Raw genomic sequence first — 17,821 nt, 5'->3', positions numbered from 1 at the left:
CATAAAAGGCTGAGGTCAGAGATGAACATTAGCAGCAGGTGACATTTCAACTCCCGAAGACATTCAGCTGCTGTGACACTGCATGCTGTGAAGTCTTGAGCAAGTCAAATACACCCATGTCAGGAAAGTCTCCGGTGCGCCATGTTGTGCCTGAGGTTATTGCACGGGTAAAGCTTTCACATGCAAACGGCACGATGGTTACTTGTGTATTATTGTCATGTTCGCACATCCTGGTGCATTGCAGGGTCAACAGTTGGAGATTTGCTGATAATCACCAAATCATGATATGTGTTCATCACGAAAGTGTCTGTAAAGGAGCCGGTTTTGAAAAGTAATAGCACATGAAGACAGATTGGATTATAATCCTTGTCAGGTAGAGAGCTCATATCTACCCCTCCCATAGCGATCACAGCCATCTGGACTGGAAAATAGATTGATGGCTACAGAGCATAAACAACTCTGCTGGCAGCAAGCCACCAGCCAGCATGCTGAACTTGGCGATCAGAGACGATTGCTTCACTTTATACCTATAACTCCCCACTTCTTATCACTTCACAGCTTGTGGCCTAATTGACTTCAGGCTCACACGTATGTGGGATGAACTTCGTATCATCTGTGGATATTACTCACTCAGGCAGTATCGCAGAACAAGTATCAGTGTTGAATATAAAGTGAAGAAACTCTTGTACATGTTTTAGAAGTCCTTTTTTATTTTTTATTGACCTTTTCACTATTCTCCTTTAGCTCTAAGGTATAATTTTGTCTGAGGTGACTTTTGCCAAATGGAATCAATATTATTCAGGCTACTTAACTACTTATTACCTTATTCTTTTTCCCTTCACTGATTTGTTTGTTGCTTTTTGTATGTATTCCTCATCCAACCCTCAAGTAATAACAGTGAAGCCCTGCGGAAAATTAACATTCTGTGTCTAGACAAGAACAATTATCAATCTTATTTCTGATACGCTACAAACTGAGATGATTTTAAAAGCTGCACCGTGTCTTTGTAAGCATTTTAAGTGCATCACCATGGAGACACTGCTGCGCCTCAACTGCACAAGGTCACCTGGCTCGTACCATTGTGTGTGTGTGTGTGTGTGTGTGTGTGTGTGTGTGTGTGTGTGTGTGTGTGTGTGTGTGTGTGTGTGTTGAACTGTGCAGAGACTCTGAGACAGCACAAAAGAAGTAAACCACATTTGGTTTGATGACAGCGTATTTAAAAGGCAGTGAATGAATGTGTTGTGTTTGGGTTCTGTTATTATTTGGGTGTATCAACACTTTGTTGTGATTCTTCAGGTTAGATTGCTTTTTTTGTGCTTATTGGTGTTGTGTACAAGTACATTTTCTAGGGATACATGAGAATATCGGATCAAAATATTATGTTTGCTATTGTATCGGTCTGTGTGTCTACATTAAAAAGGGTCGCTACTCAAGGTCATGGTGACTCACTACTTTAAAAACGCACAGAACATAACACAATACCTCAGTATGAAAACTGTTAAAGATATCTATATATAAAACATGTAGAGCAGTGGTTAGCATTCATATTGTTCTCCATTTCAGAGGACATTTACACTTAAAAGATAATGCGGGTTATAATCTACATTTGTTATTGTCAACAAATCCCACGACACCCCCCCCCCCCCCCCCACAATGCATTCAACCTTCTCTAGTACTCTCCAGTTTATCTGTGGCTCCCATCTCTAAGCCTTGTTTGTTCCTACTTTCATTTTTTAAGCCGCTATGTTTTAAAACTAACAATGGATCCAATTAGTGTAATATGACAAAACCACGGAGAATTATCATACTTACATACTCAGCACCTCTTTAGTATCTTTCTGCTTATTGTTTTTCCTGCACACAGCTTTACTGTTTTGGTTCTAAACCCACTTTACACTACATGCTTAAATCAGCAGACGGATACAGTTAGCAACATGATGCAGCATTTAGCAGCTAAAGACTCAGATATTTTAAGACCAAAACAGATCTAAATGGAGGGTGAATATTAAACTTACATTCACCAGGTGGACAAAACTTCTAATTTCGAACCCAAGTGGCCAAAAAGAAACCCAACTGGTTTAAAGAAACGTTGAATTTAGCAAACATTATGCAAACAGGATTAATTGTGTTTTTGTTGAGGATTATTTGCAGCCACAGATTTGGTGCTCAAGTGAGTATTTATAGCATCAGGATGGTGTATGTGAAACTCAATCATAATAAACTACGGTACCCATGTTCGTCATAATGAAGGAACACGGTGAACACAGTGTTGTGTGTTTAATAGCTCTTTAGCACAGAACAATAAACGAAATCAGCTACACATCAATACTTGTTAGTGATCAATTCATTGTTGGTTTAGTTGGACTTTAATGATATTTGTTGACAATAAGGAACATGTCAAATATTGTTTGTTTTAAGTCACAGCACAAAACATGTCTCCCACATATAAATACACTGAAGTCCTGTTGTGTCTGCTGGTTGTTAGGAGACGTGTTGTATCGGTTTCGGATCAGCGGTTTAACACAGTTTTGAGTTCACACAGGTTCAACCCTCATCAGTCTCTCTCAAATACATGTTTGTGGATGAGGTCAAAGGTCATGACCACCAGAGTCAGGAGTGTATTGTTAAGTTTTGATTGATTGATGACTTGTCACGCAACAACACCTGTTCCTACAATTTATCTATTTCACTTTCTAATGAGTCCCAAATTCAGATTCACTGAATGTGACACTTTCTGTACATTTCACAGTTTGATTTGCCAAGTGTGTGTGTGTGTGTGTGTGTGTGTGTGTGTGTGTGTGTGTGTGTGTGTGTGTGTGTGTGTGTGTGTGTATGTGTATGTGTATGTGTATGTGTGTGTGTGTGTGTGTGTGTGTGTGTGCGTATGTGTATGTGTGTGTGTGTGTGTTAATGTGTGAGAGAGTTAGTGTTCGGAGGTCTGTGGCGTCAGAGAAGGTGTCTAAATGATGTCTTTGATGTATGAGCTCAGGGAGCTTGGGACAGACAGCCTAACTTTATATTATTAAAGCCGACAGGTTTTTGTTATAATCATTAGAAGAAGTAAATGTATTAGCAGCGATTTGTTTTTCATCTTGACATTGAGGTGTCATTACAGCCATCTGGTTCTGTTCTAGAAAGCAGTGGCGGGCCGTGAGGGCCAACAAGGCCTTCTCTGCTGGCCTAAACATCATCAGAATATACATTTAATTTATATATATTCTTTCCACAAATATGTATTAAATTATTCCCCATAGTCTATTTTATTCATTTCATAGCTTTCCTCTTGGTTGCGCTGCTTCCAGCCTCAGATGTTAGAGCTTTTATCCAATCATATTTCAGCCACAATGTGTTGCCAGGGTCCAAGAAATCTGCCCTTAGGCCTTCTGTATCAACAGTGCGGGCGCCTGTAGCTTAAAGTGAACGGAGACAAAACTGTGGCGTTAACCAATCAGATGTCGAGTTGGCGACACCGGGGCCAGCTAGCAGGCATACGATAACGTCAGCACGTCCACATCTTTTGATTGGATATGCACTATTGAGAGGCAGAGCTATGCAGAGCTAGCAAACTTCGAACAAGCTAATTTGTGTAGATTTCTACAAGCTGGTTTTTTTCAACCCACAATGGCTGAAGGAGGAGAAGAGATCGATTTGGTCGCAGATATAATTACAACGCCACTTTGAAGACGAACCTTTCAAGAAAAGCTAGACATCGTGAGAAGAGAACGGCCAACCCCGACGCTAGCGAGCCGATCACAGGCGGGAAAAGGGTTTGTCCGCCACTTTCAAATCACTAACTACGAGCGGTACCCCCGGCTCACAGCCTCCGAGAGGCACTGCACATTGTACTGCTGGGAATGCCTGCTATTTACAACTAAATGTTTCGGAAATATTAATATAACTCTGTTGTTAGGGTGATGCAACGCCCGGTTATACTGTGTTTCTGTCTAAATGTATAGTTTCTAGAGCCATGGCGTCATAATGATGGTATTAAGATGTGGAATAATTCAGGTAGGACTGTGTAGGACATCACTGAAGGCTTAGGTGTGAAATGCACGGCCCGCCACTGCTAGAAAGCTAACATTAACATGGTTAACAAAATAAAAGCATAGTTTGTCTTTCATTTCCATAAAATATCAGATGCATATTTATTTTATCTACACAAAAGCTTCAAAAGATGGTAGTAATTGTATTTGTGTTTAGTGTGACTTTGCACTTCCGCTAACATCAACGATGCTTCTATTTGTATCAAAATGACATTTTATTCATTCCCAGAGAGTTTATTGTGTTAGTAAAATACAAACCAACAGAGATGGCAGCAGCATGACCTCCAAAAGAACGACATTTCAGTCGTGAGAAATGGCCTCAGTGGTGTTGAAAAGAGATAAATACAGGGAGTTGGAAGCAGAGTGGCAGGAGGTTGGATGTAGTGGTTGAATGAGAGCTGGCATTTGAAAGCATCACTTTTTTGTTCTTTAAGTTGTTTCACCTTTAAGCTGAAAGCAAACAAGAAATGTGAGACAGCCTCCTAAAGATGCAAAAACGCCGGCAATAGAAGAAGCAAAACAAACCAAGCCACACAAGGCTGTTCGTTCCGCACCAGAATACAAAGAGCTTGATTTTTCTATTCAACAAGCTGTGACAGACTCAGATTGAGAGGTTTATCCTGAGGGTGGCGTTTCACTGTGGGATCATTAAAATCAAAAGGATTCATCTCGCTGGGAGCATGAATGAGATGCAAGGTAGATTTCTCACTAAGGATGGTAATAGAGGAAAAGTAATTTACTGTGAGTCATGTAAATAGTTCATCCCCACATGTTGATATTTCTTGTGGCCTACAAGTTAAAACTGTGGTCCGTTGGTAGCGCACAAATAACCACAAATAACCACAAATAACCACAAATAACCACAAATAACCATCTTTCAAGATTTCAATACAAGATGAAATAACCACCTTTAGTCCTTTCTGCTAGAAATATAACATTAGAATTTACACATTACGAAAATAAATGAGGATTCACCTTCTGAGGACCATGAATATCCAAAATGCAAAATGTTACAGAAATAGAGCTTTAAAATGTTTGCAATTAACCAAAGTTTTGGTCAAGGGGCAATATGGTAAATGGCAAATGGACTGCATTTCTTTACGTGCTGATAAATAAAAATATGATATCACTGTGGGGATAAATAAAAGAATACGCTGAAATATTTACCAATCATTCATGAATATCTTTGCCAGGTTTCATGTGAATTTGCAGGTTTGCAGTTGTTCATTTATTTATCATTCTGCCGTGCAACAAACAAGTGGACAAATGGACCAATAGAAGCTACAGTGCATCTTTGAAAACAATAAAAGGCAATCCAGTTGTCATGAATGTGCATTTAAGACAATAACACAAAACATTACAAATGTTACACACATACTAACACAACATCACATCTAAAAGGATTGCTTGGGCGAATATAATTTCCTGATGCTTTCATGTTTAATGAGGGAAAACAAAAATAAATGAGATAAAAAAGGATCTGAAAGTTAAATCAGCAAAGAAGAAAATAGATACAAAGCTGAGGGATTTCACTGGACACGTTTTGTCTTTGTGTTTATTTATTTTCAAATCAAGCTGTTATTACGCTATTTTTTGGAAGAATAATCGGTGATTACCCAAAAGCGGGAAAACAATTTTCACAATAGGCTCCATATCTGACACTGCTACTTCCCATTTTAATCAGGCTGTGAACGGCGTCCCATTGTGAGTACGTTTTCACATCCTGTTTGATTGTCTAATTGTTTAAGGCTGAGTCTATGAAAGCAATAAAGTGGCTGTTGAGCGAGTCTCTGTGTAAATGACGGCTGCAGTAATTTACACTTTACAGTGTAGCTATAATTATAACAGTCGAAATCTACTGTATATATTCAATTTATAAATACTTACATCATGTTTGTAAACTGCTTTACCAGTGGTGTAGAGTGCATAATGATTAGGATTAATAATTACATTGATTTCTAACATGGTGTGTTTAATCTCCATCAAATGTAATATCAAAACAAATGGAACATTCTTGTGAGGAGGATTAGCTTTTTGTGAAACTATCTTCTACAAAATCTAATCAGACAAAAGCAATTTCAAGAGCGAACACTATCTATGTGGTGTAATTCATGCATGCAAAGATTTCACTTCTCAGCTTCAGAAATACGACATGAGGGCCTGCAAGCAGCATGGTAGAAGCAGAATATATTAAAAAATTATGAGTTAAATCAAATCCTTGTAGAGTGAAATTAATCAAATGTTCAACTGTTGTACTCACTCAAATGCAAATCACACCACTGAGCCAAGCAGAGGCGAGTTTGATCGATGAGATTCAGGTCGAAACATTAAACATGTGTACTGTCGTCTCAAAGTGAGATGAGTCTCAAATATTAATATTGTGCTTTCCAATATAGATATTACCACCAAGACATGAGAGTGGGATCAATCTTTCATCTAACTTTCAGCAAGAAAGAAAAAAGTGTATTCCTTTAGCCCACTGTTTAATACGAAAGATTATCCCAAAGGATTTTTTTAAAGCATTAATACACTGCAAGTGTCTGAAGCTGCTTTCATTGAACCCTGCAACAAGAGCGACCATCGGAAAAACAACATGCCACTGCATCTGTTGTATTACAATAAATCCAGTTGTGTCAGCTGGGGTTTCATTTTGTGAATGCTTAAGTGTCATTCACGCACAACAGGTCACAAGAGTCTGAAAGGAATACTAAGCATGTTCATTATTCAGGAGTAGCTATGAATCCGAAAGAGCCGTGGCAATCACATTAGCCGATAAACACAGAGGACAAGGAAGACGCCTACGAGTTCTCGTGGGAGAGCTTCCAATTAACACTCAAGCTTTCTCCCTGACATGATGGCTGGATGAGTATGTGAAGAGATGGAAGGACAGGCAGAGAGAGAGAGAGAGAGAGAGAGAGAGAGAGAGAGAGAGAGAGAGAGAGAGAGAGAGAGAGAGAGAGAGAGAGAGAGAGAGAGAGAGAGAAGGCATTCATTTCTGTAAGTGATATAGCCTGTATGTACCCTGTGAGACTTACGGTACAAAATGAATGCAGAGAGCACACTGTGAATCTTTTGTGAACTATTTGTGTGTCTTTTCTTCTTTCTTTGGCTCTTTAGCCTCGCTTCTAGCAGCGTGGCTTTAGTGATGACATTTTTCAATGGATTGCCATGACATTTTGTACACACATTCATAGTGCCCAGAGGATGAATACTAATTACTTTTTTATTTTTTGTATTGTTCATATGATTTGCTTTATACTTGATTGTTCGTCTAGCACCATCATCAGGTTGACATTTGTGGTTTTTAAGTGACAACTATTGGAAGTATTGTCGTTACATTTTAAACATACATGAATGTGTTACCACCCCTCAGGTTTGGTTTATGACCAGATACCTGCAAAACAAAGCACTTATTAGCAAATGTTAATATGCTGACACTCTAAAATCAAATGATGAACATTACTTGCTAAGCATTAGCTCAAAGCATCGCTGCTAGCATGGCTGTAGTGTAGACTCTTAGTGTTACTCTGTCAAGATTTAAAAACACAGGCAATCACTGTAACAATATTACAAATGAAGCCTATTCAAACCATTTGTCATTTTGATTATGCTATGTGCACTGACTGATATATTTCACAGAAAATAATTATAAGAAATTGTACTTTTTGTAATTTTGCACTTTTAGTCTTCTTGTGAGCAAACTGCCCAGAGTCCAGGCTCCTTATTTATCTGCCTGTATCTAATCAGCAGCAGCTCCTCTTGTGTTTTGAGGAGGCAGGTCTATTCTGACGCAGCAGTTTCCCTCCAGCCGCTTTGAAAAGGTTGAAAAAAACAGATATTTCTCTTTTGTTGTCTCAGACCTTTTCACTATAACAGACAAACACTGATTCCTAATTGATCCCTTTATCCTCTCCGCAGAACTTTGTCTCCCCTGCCGTCTGGCATCACCCCAGTCTTAAACGGTTTTTGCTCGTGGCAATTATCAGATCTGGGGATCCTCTGAAGAGAATGAGGTATTTCTTCCCTCAAAACTGAAATGTATTCTTCCCCCTCAGGAACTCACCGACTGCAGACTGCAAATTAAGCTGACAGTGTACCAAGGAGAGTACCGACATTTCGAAAGGTGTGGACTGTCTCTGAGCTCAGCAGTTGTTTCAACAAGTCTGCTCCTTCACTACAGCTTCCTCTTACTTACTGATGTGAAAAGAGGTGTAAGCTACAAGAAAACTTTTAAATAGGTCTATTAGCTTTATTATTGTTGTGAACAATCATACACTGAAATATTTGTGGTAAACATAAAAGACCATCCAGCACAACAACTCAGTAAGAGTTCAAATCGGCACTTCAGCTCCACTTTGCACACGCCCTGCTGACTACTCGTACTCCCACTGTTCAACACGCTGCCCACAAAGGGTGATGTTATGGGGGCAGACAGCAGCCTTTTCAGCGCTGTCAAACAAAGAAAAGGGCACTGCTACGGCAGGGCTGCCTCTGATGCAGCGAGGGCAGCATGTGCGCACAGACAAGAAAATATTCGACTCAGTCTGAAGACAGGGTGAAATGTGTTTTGTTCAAGGTTTTGGATTTTGGTGAGATATTTTCAATTTGCACGGTGATGTTGTTTCTGCAATGTCTGTATATAACATCTCTTTTCCCAAATCACCCCTGTTGTATTTTGTGCTCCTTACTATTACACAGCCATAATGGCTTTCCCTGCCTGCGTAAATTATCGAGTTCTTCTTCTCTCCATCACAAACAAATCACGTCCTGTCTGTTGCAAACACAACCGAGAAGAGAAAATGTCTCACTATCTGTGTGTCAGGGGATTTCTTTTTTTTTTTCTACAAGAGTGTTAGGGACAGCAAGCAGTGATAAAGTGTATCAATTCAACCAGTGATTCAAAGACACCATGCAAATGTGGATTATGACTCTTTAAGAAGCCACTGTGGGATAGAATTCACACACAGTGACAGAGCAAAAACATTTTTTTTGTGGGTTTATAATATTTAGAGAGCAGACTGAAGCTACGTTCCATCATGAACCAACACAAAAAAGAGAACAAATGTTGTTTAGTGCCATCCCACCCCCACTCCACCGCCCGAAGACGCAGGATGACTTGATAAACCGAGGTGTTAATGTATTCCAGCTCGGAGAACGCAGACGCACACTGTGAGCACTGATGTGACATTAATGACAGAAACGGGACTGTCAAGTTGCACATGCTCCCACACACACATGCACACTCATATTCCTGAGGCCCCTCGGGTAATACTTTCCAGCTTGCTGTGCGATATCGAAGGTTGCAGGCTGAATTTCCGGGGGACTCCTCTAAGGGTGCATTTTGTTTGATAGTGATGCTGACAGGACAGAGCAAGCACGACTGACACGTTGTCAGTTTCCTTCAGTCATCTGGAACCTCATGTTTAAAATCAAGCTCATCAAAGTCTTGTCAGGTTTCATATTTGTCTGTTGGAAAGAAAAGGAATGAATATAGTTCAGGCTAATATAGAAGCTGATTCATGCCAGAATAGACAGATATGGATAAAGAGATTAAAAAGTCAAAATTGTCATTATAACATGATATAGTTTGAATCTGCCGATCATATCATCCCGAAAGGAATGGAACAGACGATTGAATACATTAACATTTCTAAAACACAGCAGCATAGTTTGCAAAATGGTGAGCTGCGATATAAAGTAAACCGTGATTTATAGCACATTACATACAACAGTTGTTCCCAACCTGGATTTTTTTGACACACACAAGGAGCCGCGAGATGAGTCAGAGGGGCTGCGAGATGAATGAGAGAGAATATATATATTCACACACACAATTGTTGCTGTTTTTTGTCAATTACTGGCCTCTAAATGCATAATGCAACCAGTGATAAGGAGTTGCAAAGAGATATTTGCTTTGTATTAAAATATTCTACAAGGTTAAAGCCCACAAAGGTTTTGTTACACCTGTATCTGGACTACACACTTTTTGGCAGCTGCTACATGTATTCCAGGAAGAAGGGACTCAGAAGGGCTTATTACTACTTCTATGATGACCTTAAATTATATCAAATATATACGGTCCTTGGAAAACACATCTCAAAGATCCTAAAAGTAAAGAATGATGTAACACAACAGTCACTTAATACCACCTCTAATCTGCCATTTTATGGGCAATGGCAAAAGAATCCAAAGTAACAAAAGATTAGCTTGATGCTGGGTTGTTATGCCATGATGCCCAATATCAGACTATCAATACGAGGTTGAAGTACAAACGGATAACTCTTTTACTGATTTGGGCATCCATAGTTGTTATGGATCAGAGGCACACACATATTAATACGTGGGCCACACGCTGTGCTGTGGCCACACACACACACACACACACACCCAAGCAAAGTCTGTTGTTGGTTTCATCTCTCATTTTAGTGACATGCTGTCATCAGGAGCACATCCATTCATTGCAGCTGTCAAACCAGCCTTCCTTTGGGGCGTCCTGCTGTTGTGACGCATATATCACAACTCAAACATCGCTCCAGCTGGGTGTGATAACTAGAGGTTCATCCTTAAATATCTACGCAGCTTGAAATATTGAACGCTTGTTAACGTATGTATCATGTGCTCAGAGTGTCATGGGAGTTTGTATTTGTTGCATCACTCGGTGGGTGCAATCACTTTTACGTGTGTATCTAGTGCAGTTGGTTTTCTTCCTCCTCTGAGCTGATGGGCGTTTTATCGGTGTGATGTTTGAAACAATTCTCTCGTAAAAAAAATAGTCTTGAATCGACATTCGCACAAAAAAAATCTACATTTTTGTGGAAGCACTGGCCAATACGTGAGGCCAAAAACATGTGTAATCATGTGAAATTAAACACATGCTCACGGGGCAAATCCCTGAATAAGACAATGGAGTGACACATGGATGCCCCCCTTCGATGTCACTTAATTGATACACAATGGAGAGTGCCGGCGTCATCGGCGGGGCGTAAAGTAAGCTGACAGACAGGCCTTGTCAGATGTCAGCTTGCTGAGCGCTGTTCAACATGTCTCCTCCTGTGACTGACAACCGCCCCCAATTAACCTCAAGCTCAAATACAGACAGAAAACACATACAAGTACACCTGCTCTCTGTCTCTCTCTCTCTCTCACACACACACACACACACACACACACACACACACACACACACACACACAACACACTCGCCGGATGTGTGACGGCTGTAGAGCTTCGTCTTTATTCATTCAGAGCTAATTGACCTTGTTTAATAGGGCTCATTCTCAGCAGGGGATAGCATTGTTTGCTTGCTGCATGTGTACAGTCATCTGAGTAGCTACAGGCAATAAATACATTAATACATTAATGAAATACCCATATAATTCTAATAGAACATTGTCACGATTTTTCTATTCATTCCTAATTCATTCAAATGTTCAAGGTAATATGTGAAATGCAGAAGAATACTGATTTATTTTCACTGCTAATCAAATGCAGAATCATGTGCAGACATAGCCTTCTACCAAAGTATGTCACTCTGGGTCCCTCTAGTGTGGTAAGAGACAGATGGGAGAAGGACTTTAATCCCAGCCTCCATTTACTGGCATTCAATACAGCAAAGCAGTCCGGCCTGATGGGTGGCTTGTGATTCATCTTGACAAAACAAGACAAAGTGGAGAAGCATCATCTTCATATATGATTGACGTGCAAACACATGCATTGGTTTGTTTACGGTCAAGTTTCTGGAACTTTTAAGTGTTATGAACAGGCAATTTGATTTTGTGTATTATGATTTGATTGCCTCCCCAATTTCCTGTTACAGTTTTAAATGTATTTTTAATATTTAGTTTTATGAAAGCCATAATAGGCCACTGTTTCAAACAGTTGGACTGAGTGGGATTCTGAATCAGCAGATAGCGATCCAACTTCAAAGAGAACAATTCAGATGCTAATAAGAGAGAAAGTTTCCCTATTTCTGGTTTGCATTATGTCGACATTACGCATTAAAGAGGTAAAAGACAAGACAAGATTTACAAAAGCACAGGCAAAGATATTTTCTGTGGTCATAAAATGTAAATAAAGGTATTTCAGCACTAATCTCATACTGTCTATCTGAAAATGTATTACCTGTGGTTCTTTTTTTGGTTTAATTGAAGTAGAAACAGGAGCACAGCAGATCACCACTATTAGCAGGTTGAAGTGCTTTGTTCACTACACCTACAGGAGTGAGTGGGAGATGAGTGTTTATATGTGTATGCCTACCTTGCATAAACATACACTATTTGCTTATTTACAAGTTATAGTCTAGTATTACCTTTCAAAAGATAAGATATAAAACCACATATTGGGAGTGTGCCACCATATCCCAGGGCAATGTGGATTTGCAGGAGATTTGAAAACAATGAAAGGAGCTGTAGACCAACACCACTAGCGATAATGGTACACAAAGAAATACTAATAATTTGGGTCAATCCAGTACTAGTACCCAGTACTGGGTCAATATAGCATTGACCCAGTACTGGGTAAAGTTCAACCATTAGAATAACATAAACTTAAAAACAGATGGGTAATTCTGACCCAGTTTTAATTATATTATGTATGCGATTACTCTGACCCAGTAACAATGTCATATTTACACATTCTGTTGGGTCACACGTTAAACAAATAACACTGGTTATTTGTACCCAGTGTCATTTTTTACATCTCTGTACTGGGTTATCAATTAAAATATATATTTTTAAATGTACATATTTCCCACTGGGATTAATAAATGACTCTATCCATCTACCTATATTAGCTCCACTTTACCAGCTGCAACATTAGTGATGCTTACATATAGATTATGAATGTACATTAATTCAATATATGTATTTTTGCATAATGAGTCATTTAACTTGATGTACTTTGCTCATATGTTGATGGTAATATTTATGTGCTTTTACTTAATTAAGATTTTTAAATGCAGGAATTTTACTTGTAAAGAAGTTTTACACTGTGTAGCCTATTTCTACTTCAATACAATAATACTTATTTCACCACTGATTACACGACTGCTGTATTAGACTACATTACTTTTAGCAAGGTGTACCTAATAAACTGGCAACTGAGTGTATGTTGACCTATGAAAAATAAGATTTCAAATTAAACTTCACGAGGATAAAACTACTTCCGGCTCTAATCACTGAGCGTCTAATGGTGCAACAATCTCAGCGGATTGTTGGATTTCTCTGCACAACACTTTAGTCAAGTCACAGGCAGAGTGCACTAGAGTCAACCATTGATCCGAAGCAGACTTGTGGTCATTTATGTCTGCCCCCCCCCCCTCCCCCCACTGCACAGTGTGCTGAGATAAGAATCCGGACAGTCCGGCCACATGGAGAAACGACAGCAGATGAAAGACGCCCTGCAGCGCTGCATAGACCAGCATAAAGACGAGCTGCACAGTTTGAGTAGGGACATTTGGAGTCGACCTGAACTCGCAGGAGACGAGACATACGCGCACGATAGGCTGGTCCGCTTCTTCTCTCAGGACCAGGCATGGACGGTAGAAAGTCACTACAAACTACCGACCGCATTCCGGGCCAGATGGGATCCGGTCGGTGTCGGGGAGGGAGAGCCGGGGCTGAACGTGGGGTTTCTGTGCGAGTACGACGCGCTTCCGGATATCGGACATGCGTGCGGGCACAACCTCATAGCAGAGGTGGGAGCTGCCGCCGCTATGGGGCTCAAAGCTGCTTTAGAAAACCAGACTGGACTCCCTGAACCAGTGAAGGTAACCATTTAGGTTAGGTTTAATTGAGGAGTCAAAATTCGAGAGCTCACTTAAAAGTCCTTAAGTTAACTCTGATAATTCTCCTTTTCACAAGGTGTGACTCAGTTCCTTCAACCAATAAAAGACAAATTCCATTTCATATCCTGATTGACAAGGGCTTAGGTTTTGTTACAACATTTTAGGGGGGACACATTAATTAAGATTTCTTCTGCACCAATTTGTGCATTTTCTGCATCAATGTACGGTGGAAATATCCTGCTATGTCCTGCTTAAACCGTGGATTCATCTTCTTTCTGTTTTATGACGGATTGCACCCATTGCTTTTGAGGTTGCATACTGCCACCACCTACTTTACCTGAGGCATTGTTGCATCCATGAGTCACATTCTAGAAGTGTGTCAAAATAAAAGTCCTCTGCTACTTTCATGTTTTTATGGCAAAGATGCACATGCTTGTTTAAAACAACATAAATAAACATGTATATATGTACAGATGAATGTGTATTCATTACAGACGATTTGGCAAAAAAACAATCTGTTTTATTTGTATTTATTCAGACTAACTCGAGGTTGACTTACAAAGGACTTCCACAGTTGACACATGAGCTCATACTGAATGAAACCATTTGTATATCAGATAACAGTTCTGGGAACTCCTGCAGAGGAGGCTATAGGAGGAAAGATTGACCTGATCAAGGCAGGAGTCTTCGCTGACGTCGACCTCGTCTTCATGGCTCACCCAGCTCAGCAAAATGCTTCGTTCCTGCCCTGTGTCGCACTCGATGAGTAAGTTCCTGTTCACAGCAATTATGTATTTAAAACTTGCTTTGTGTCCTTTAACCTCTACTTCAGAAAACCCTTAACCCGCTATCTTGATGTTGCACAGGTTGATCGTGAAGTACCATGGGAAGGCATCTCATGCTTCTGCATACCCTTGGGAGGGAGTGAATGCCCTGGATGCTGCGGTGCTGGCCTACAACGGCCTCTCTGCACTCAGACAGCAACTCAAACCAGAGTGGAGGCTTCATGGTGAGGAGCAGGTAGAAACTGTGATCAGCTGAGGTTCAAGGTCTTACCTCAAAGTCAGTTTACCACTGCTTACCTGTCCGCTGTCACTAAGCCGACATGGATGAGAAGTCCTGTGTACTCAGACAAAATGGAAATTTAAACATCTACAAGTCCGTGACAATCAGGCAAACTTCATCTGCTGAGGAAGATCGTGTGATATGTGAGATGACTGTTTTAATTTTGATGGACTTGCACTGAAGTGCGTTCTCAAGGTTACATTTGCACATCCATTCAACAAGGATAGCAAGAGGTACACCAGAGATACCAGATAGTCAGTCAGGCAATTTCTCCAAGTATCAGTAACATATTTTCATTCGCCTTTTCAAACGTATGAGGGATGTTTTATCTCGACTGGAAATATGGACGCATCCCTTCTTATCCTTCATTGTGTCCATTTTCTCCACTACAGGCATCATCAAACATGGAGGGGTGAAGCCCAACATTATCCCTGCCTACACAGAGTTAGAGTTTTATCTGCGCACGCCGCTGGTTAAGGATCTTTGTGACCTGAAGGCCAAAGCTGAGGCTTGCTTCAGGGCAGCTGCTGTTGCCACCGGCTGCCAAGTAAGCTTACCTAAAAATGTTGTCTTCCATTTGCGTCCCTCTGGCACAGATGTAAGAACAAACAGTGTCGATATAACTGAGAAATGCATCGTTGGAGTTGACTGCCGTTATATAACGTTGGCCTTTTAACATATCCCTGTTATTATGCTCTGAGTTTTGTTCTACTGTTACATAATTCACTGATATCTTTAGGCTGCTTTTCTCCTACGTCTGCACTTGCTTTAGGCAAGTTTAACCCGCATCACAGAGCATGCACGTGGCTCCATATTTTGTTGATGTATGAGAGTAATCTCTATTGTTGTACGCTGCATTTTATAAATGAGGGTATACTTGCGTTTCCTTCAGGTGGAGATAATCTGCTCAAACAATGGCTACTATAACATTCTGCCTAATGCCACACTGGCAAACCTGTATGAAAATAACGGAAAAGCTTTGGGGATTCAGTTTCCAGACGAGCCAGCAAACTTCTCCGGTATGTAAAAATACAAAGTCATAGAAACGGACATAATTATCTCTTTCTTTACCTGGTTTGTGCAGAAGAAATGTAAAAGCAGAACAGCGATCTAGTGAACTGAATCAACAAATAATCAAAGTGTATTTATAATTATCTGGCAGGTTCGACAGACTTTGGCAACGTATCATTCATAGTTCCCGGTATCCATCCTTTCTTCTACATCTGCACCGACGCGTTTAACCACACTGAGGAATACACCGAAGCAGCAGGTACGGCAGCAGCGTGTGAATATTGGGAGCAGATGTTGTTTCTTGGATTGCATTCAATCGGACGATTTTCAGCGATCATCGTCTTTCCAGGTCACTCGGTTTGTCTGTTTTAGTTTCTATTTGCTTAGATGCTTTAGTTTGCTCCTCCGCTCTTTTTTCCCTTTGCCAGGAGCTGAAAAGGCCCAGTTGTTCACCCTGAGGACAGCCAAAGCCCTGGCTATGACAGCTGTGGATGTAGTGTGCTGCCCTGATCTGCTGAGGCAAGTGAGGGAGGACTTCAGCCTGGCCAAACTCAAACAGGAGAAGTTACTAGAAGACCGCTCCATGAATTCAATGACTTAAATAATAATTACAGAACCGGGTTAATCAGGGTTGTGTTGGGCTTTAACAAAAATCCAACAGTTTGTATGGTTACCGTTGAAGGATTCAGCTGTAAAATAACTAATAATAACATTAATATTGACTTTATTAAGGACACAAAGAGAAGAACCATAGCATACTAATAAAAACAGACTATTTATACAAAAAATACAGTTGATACATAGCAATACAAAAGCAGCTTCATCATATTAAAAAGACAGAAATCATCAAACTTCAGCCACAAACAAACTACAGCTCGGTGCAGTAAATACTCTTAAATAGCCTCCGAGTATCTGAAATGGCACCTTCATTAGGTTGGACGAGCTCATTCCCACGAGACTAGAACTGGTGTTACTGATGGTGATTGCAGAGGTTCAATACCAACATGGGAAACACTTTTAAAATTTAGGTTACGTGGTGCCAGGAACTGGAAAAGGTGACCTTTGCACATTTGAAATGATAAAAACGAAAATAAGTACACCACTATTTTAAATAGAATCTAAATGTGGCTTATGTGAAACTAAGAAGTGATTAACATCCTAGTTATTGTTTTAAGTTTTAAAATGGCTCTTTATGTGTAGCATCGGCTCTGTTGGTCGGTCGGTCGACCACTTTGGTCCAGACTGAAATATTTCAACAACTATTGGCCTTAAACTTCAAACTTTGGTTGATGACTAACTACCTGCGCAACTAATCCATTTACATTAACCTCCAGATGTAATTCGCATTTAGTGCTAATTAACAAACAAAGGTTAGCATGCTAAACTTAGATGTGTTAGCATTTAGCTCAAACTACCTCTGTGACTAATTAGTCTCACAGTCGTTAGCATGTCGTTAGCAGACTTGGTTTAGTTTTGATTTTAAATGACTTTGATTATGATATAGGTATTTATTGTGTTGGAAGTATGATGTCGCCCATTCACCTGGACTCTTTCATCTTTGCTATATCAAGAAGCACAATTGAAATGAGGATAAAACTTTGTTGATTGTGTGTGTTGATACTGTAAACAATCGTACCAACAGTATTTATAGATAATTTAATGTCTACTCGATCTGAGCAGAAAGTGATTGTTTTGAGTTCTGCATCTTGAGGCAGTCCCCTTTTCACTCCTGTAGAGTTCTGGGCATGCTTTCACCAGCAGCACACAGGTCGATTTTAAAACCTCGATACTTCCCTTGAGTGGTCACATATGAGGTGGAAAATCAGGTTCTGAACATCTCTTTGAATTTATGCTGCAGTGACCTGATGGTGCACGGAGTTTGAATTGTCAACTTTCCCTTTGGGATGTTACTTGAATA

The 17,821-nt window shown here is 40.1% G+C and overlaps 1 protein-coding gene across 1 annotated transcript; it reads left to right on the top strand.

Moving 5' to 3' along the window:
* Positions 1 to 13,286: 13,286 nt before the first annotated feature.
* Positions 13,287 to 16,794, top strand: LOC115027408 (peptidase M20 domain-containing protein 2-like). Its single transcript, XM_029460733.1, has 7 exons — positions 13,287 to 13,809; positions 14,445 to 14,593; positions 14,694 to 14,836; positions 15,285 to 15,439; positions 15,785 to 15,911; positions 16,055 to 16,162; positions 16,332 to 16,794. The coding sequence occupies exons 1-7, from the start codon at positions 13,411 to 13,413 to the stop codon at positions 16,502 to 16,504; spliced, it is 1,254 nt and encodes a 417-aa protein (XP_029316593.1). The 5' UTR covers positions 13,287 to 13,410; the 3' UTR covers positions 16,505 to 16,794.
* Positions 16,795 to 17,821: the final 1,027 nt, after the last annotated feature.

This window comes from Cottoperca gobio, chromosome 22, assembly GCF_900634415.1.
Source record: "Cottoperca gobio chromosome 22, fCotGob3.1, whole genome shotgun sequence".
Lineage (NCBI taxonomy): Eukaryota > Metazoa > Chordata > Actinopteri > Perciformes > Bovichtidae > Cottoperca > Cottoperca gobio.
Note: the sequence above shows the minus strand (reverse complement) of the source record. Positions and strands in the feature narration are given on the sequence as shown.

What these genes read in the sequence shown, in the direction of transcription:
- LOC115027408 (XM_029460733.1), top strand. Translation starts at nt 13,411, where the DNA reads ATGGAGAAACGACAGCAGATGAAAGACGCCCTGCAGCGCTGCATAGAC. An exon ending in GACTCCCTGAACCAGTGAAG is followed by an intron (nt 13,810 to 14,444) that starts GTAACCATTTAG and finishes TTTGTATATCAG; the next exon opens with ATAACAGTTCTGGGAACTCC. An exon ending in ACCAGAGTGGAGGCTTCATG is followed by an intron (nt 14,837 to 15,284) that starts GTGAGGAGCAGG and finishes TCTCCACTACAG; the next exon opens with GCATCATCAAACATGGAGGG.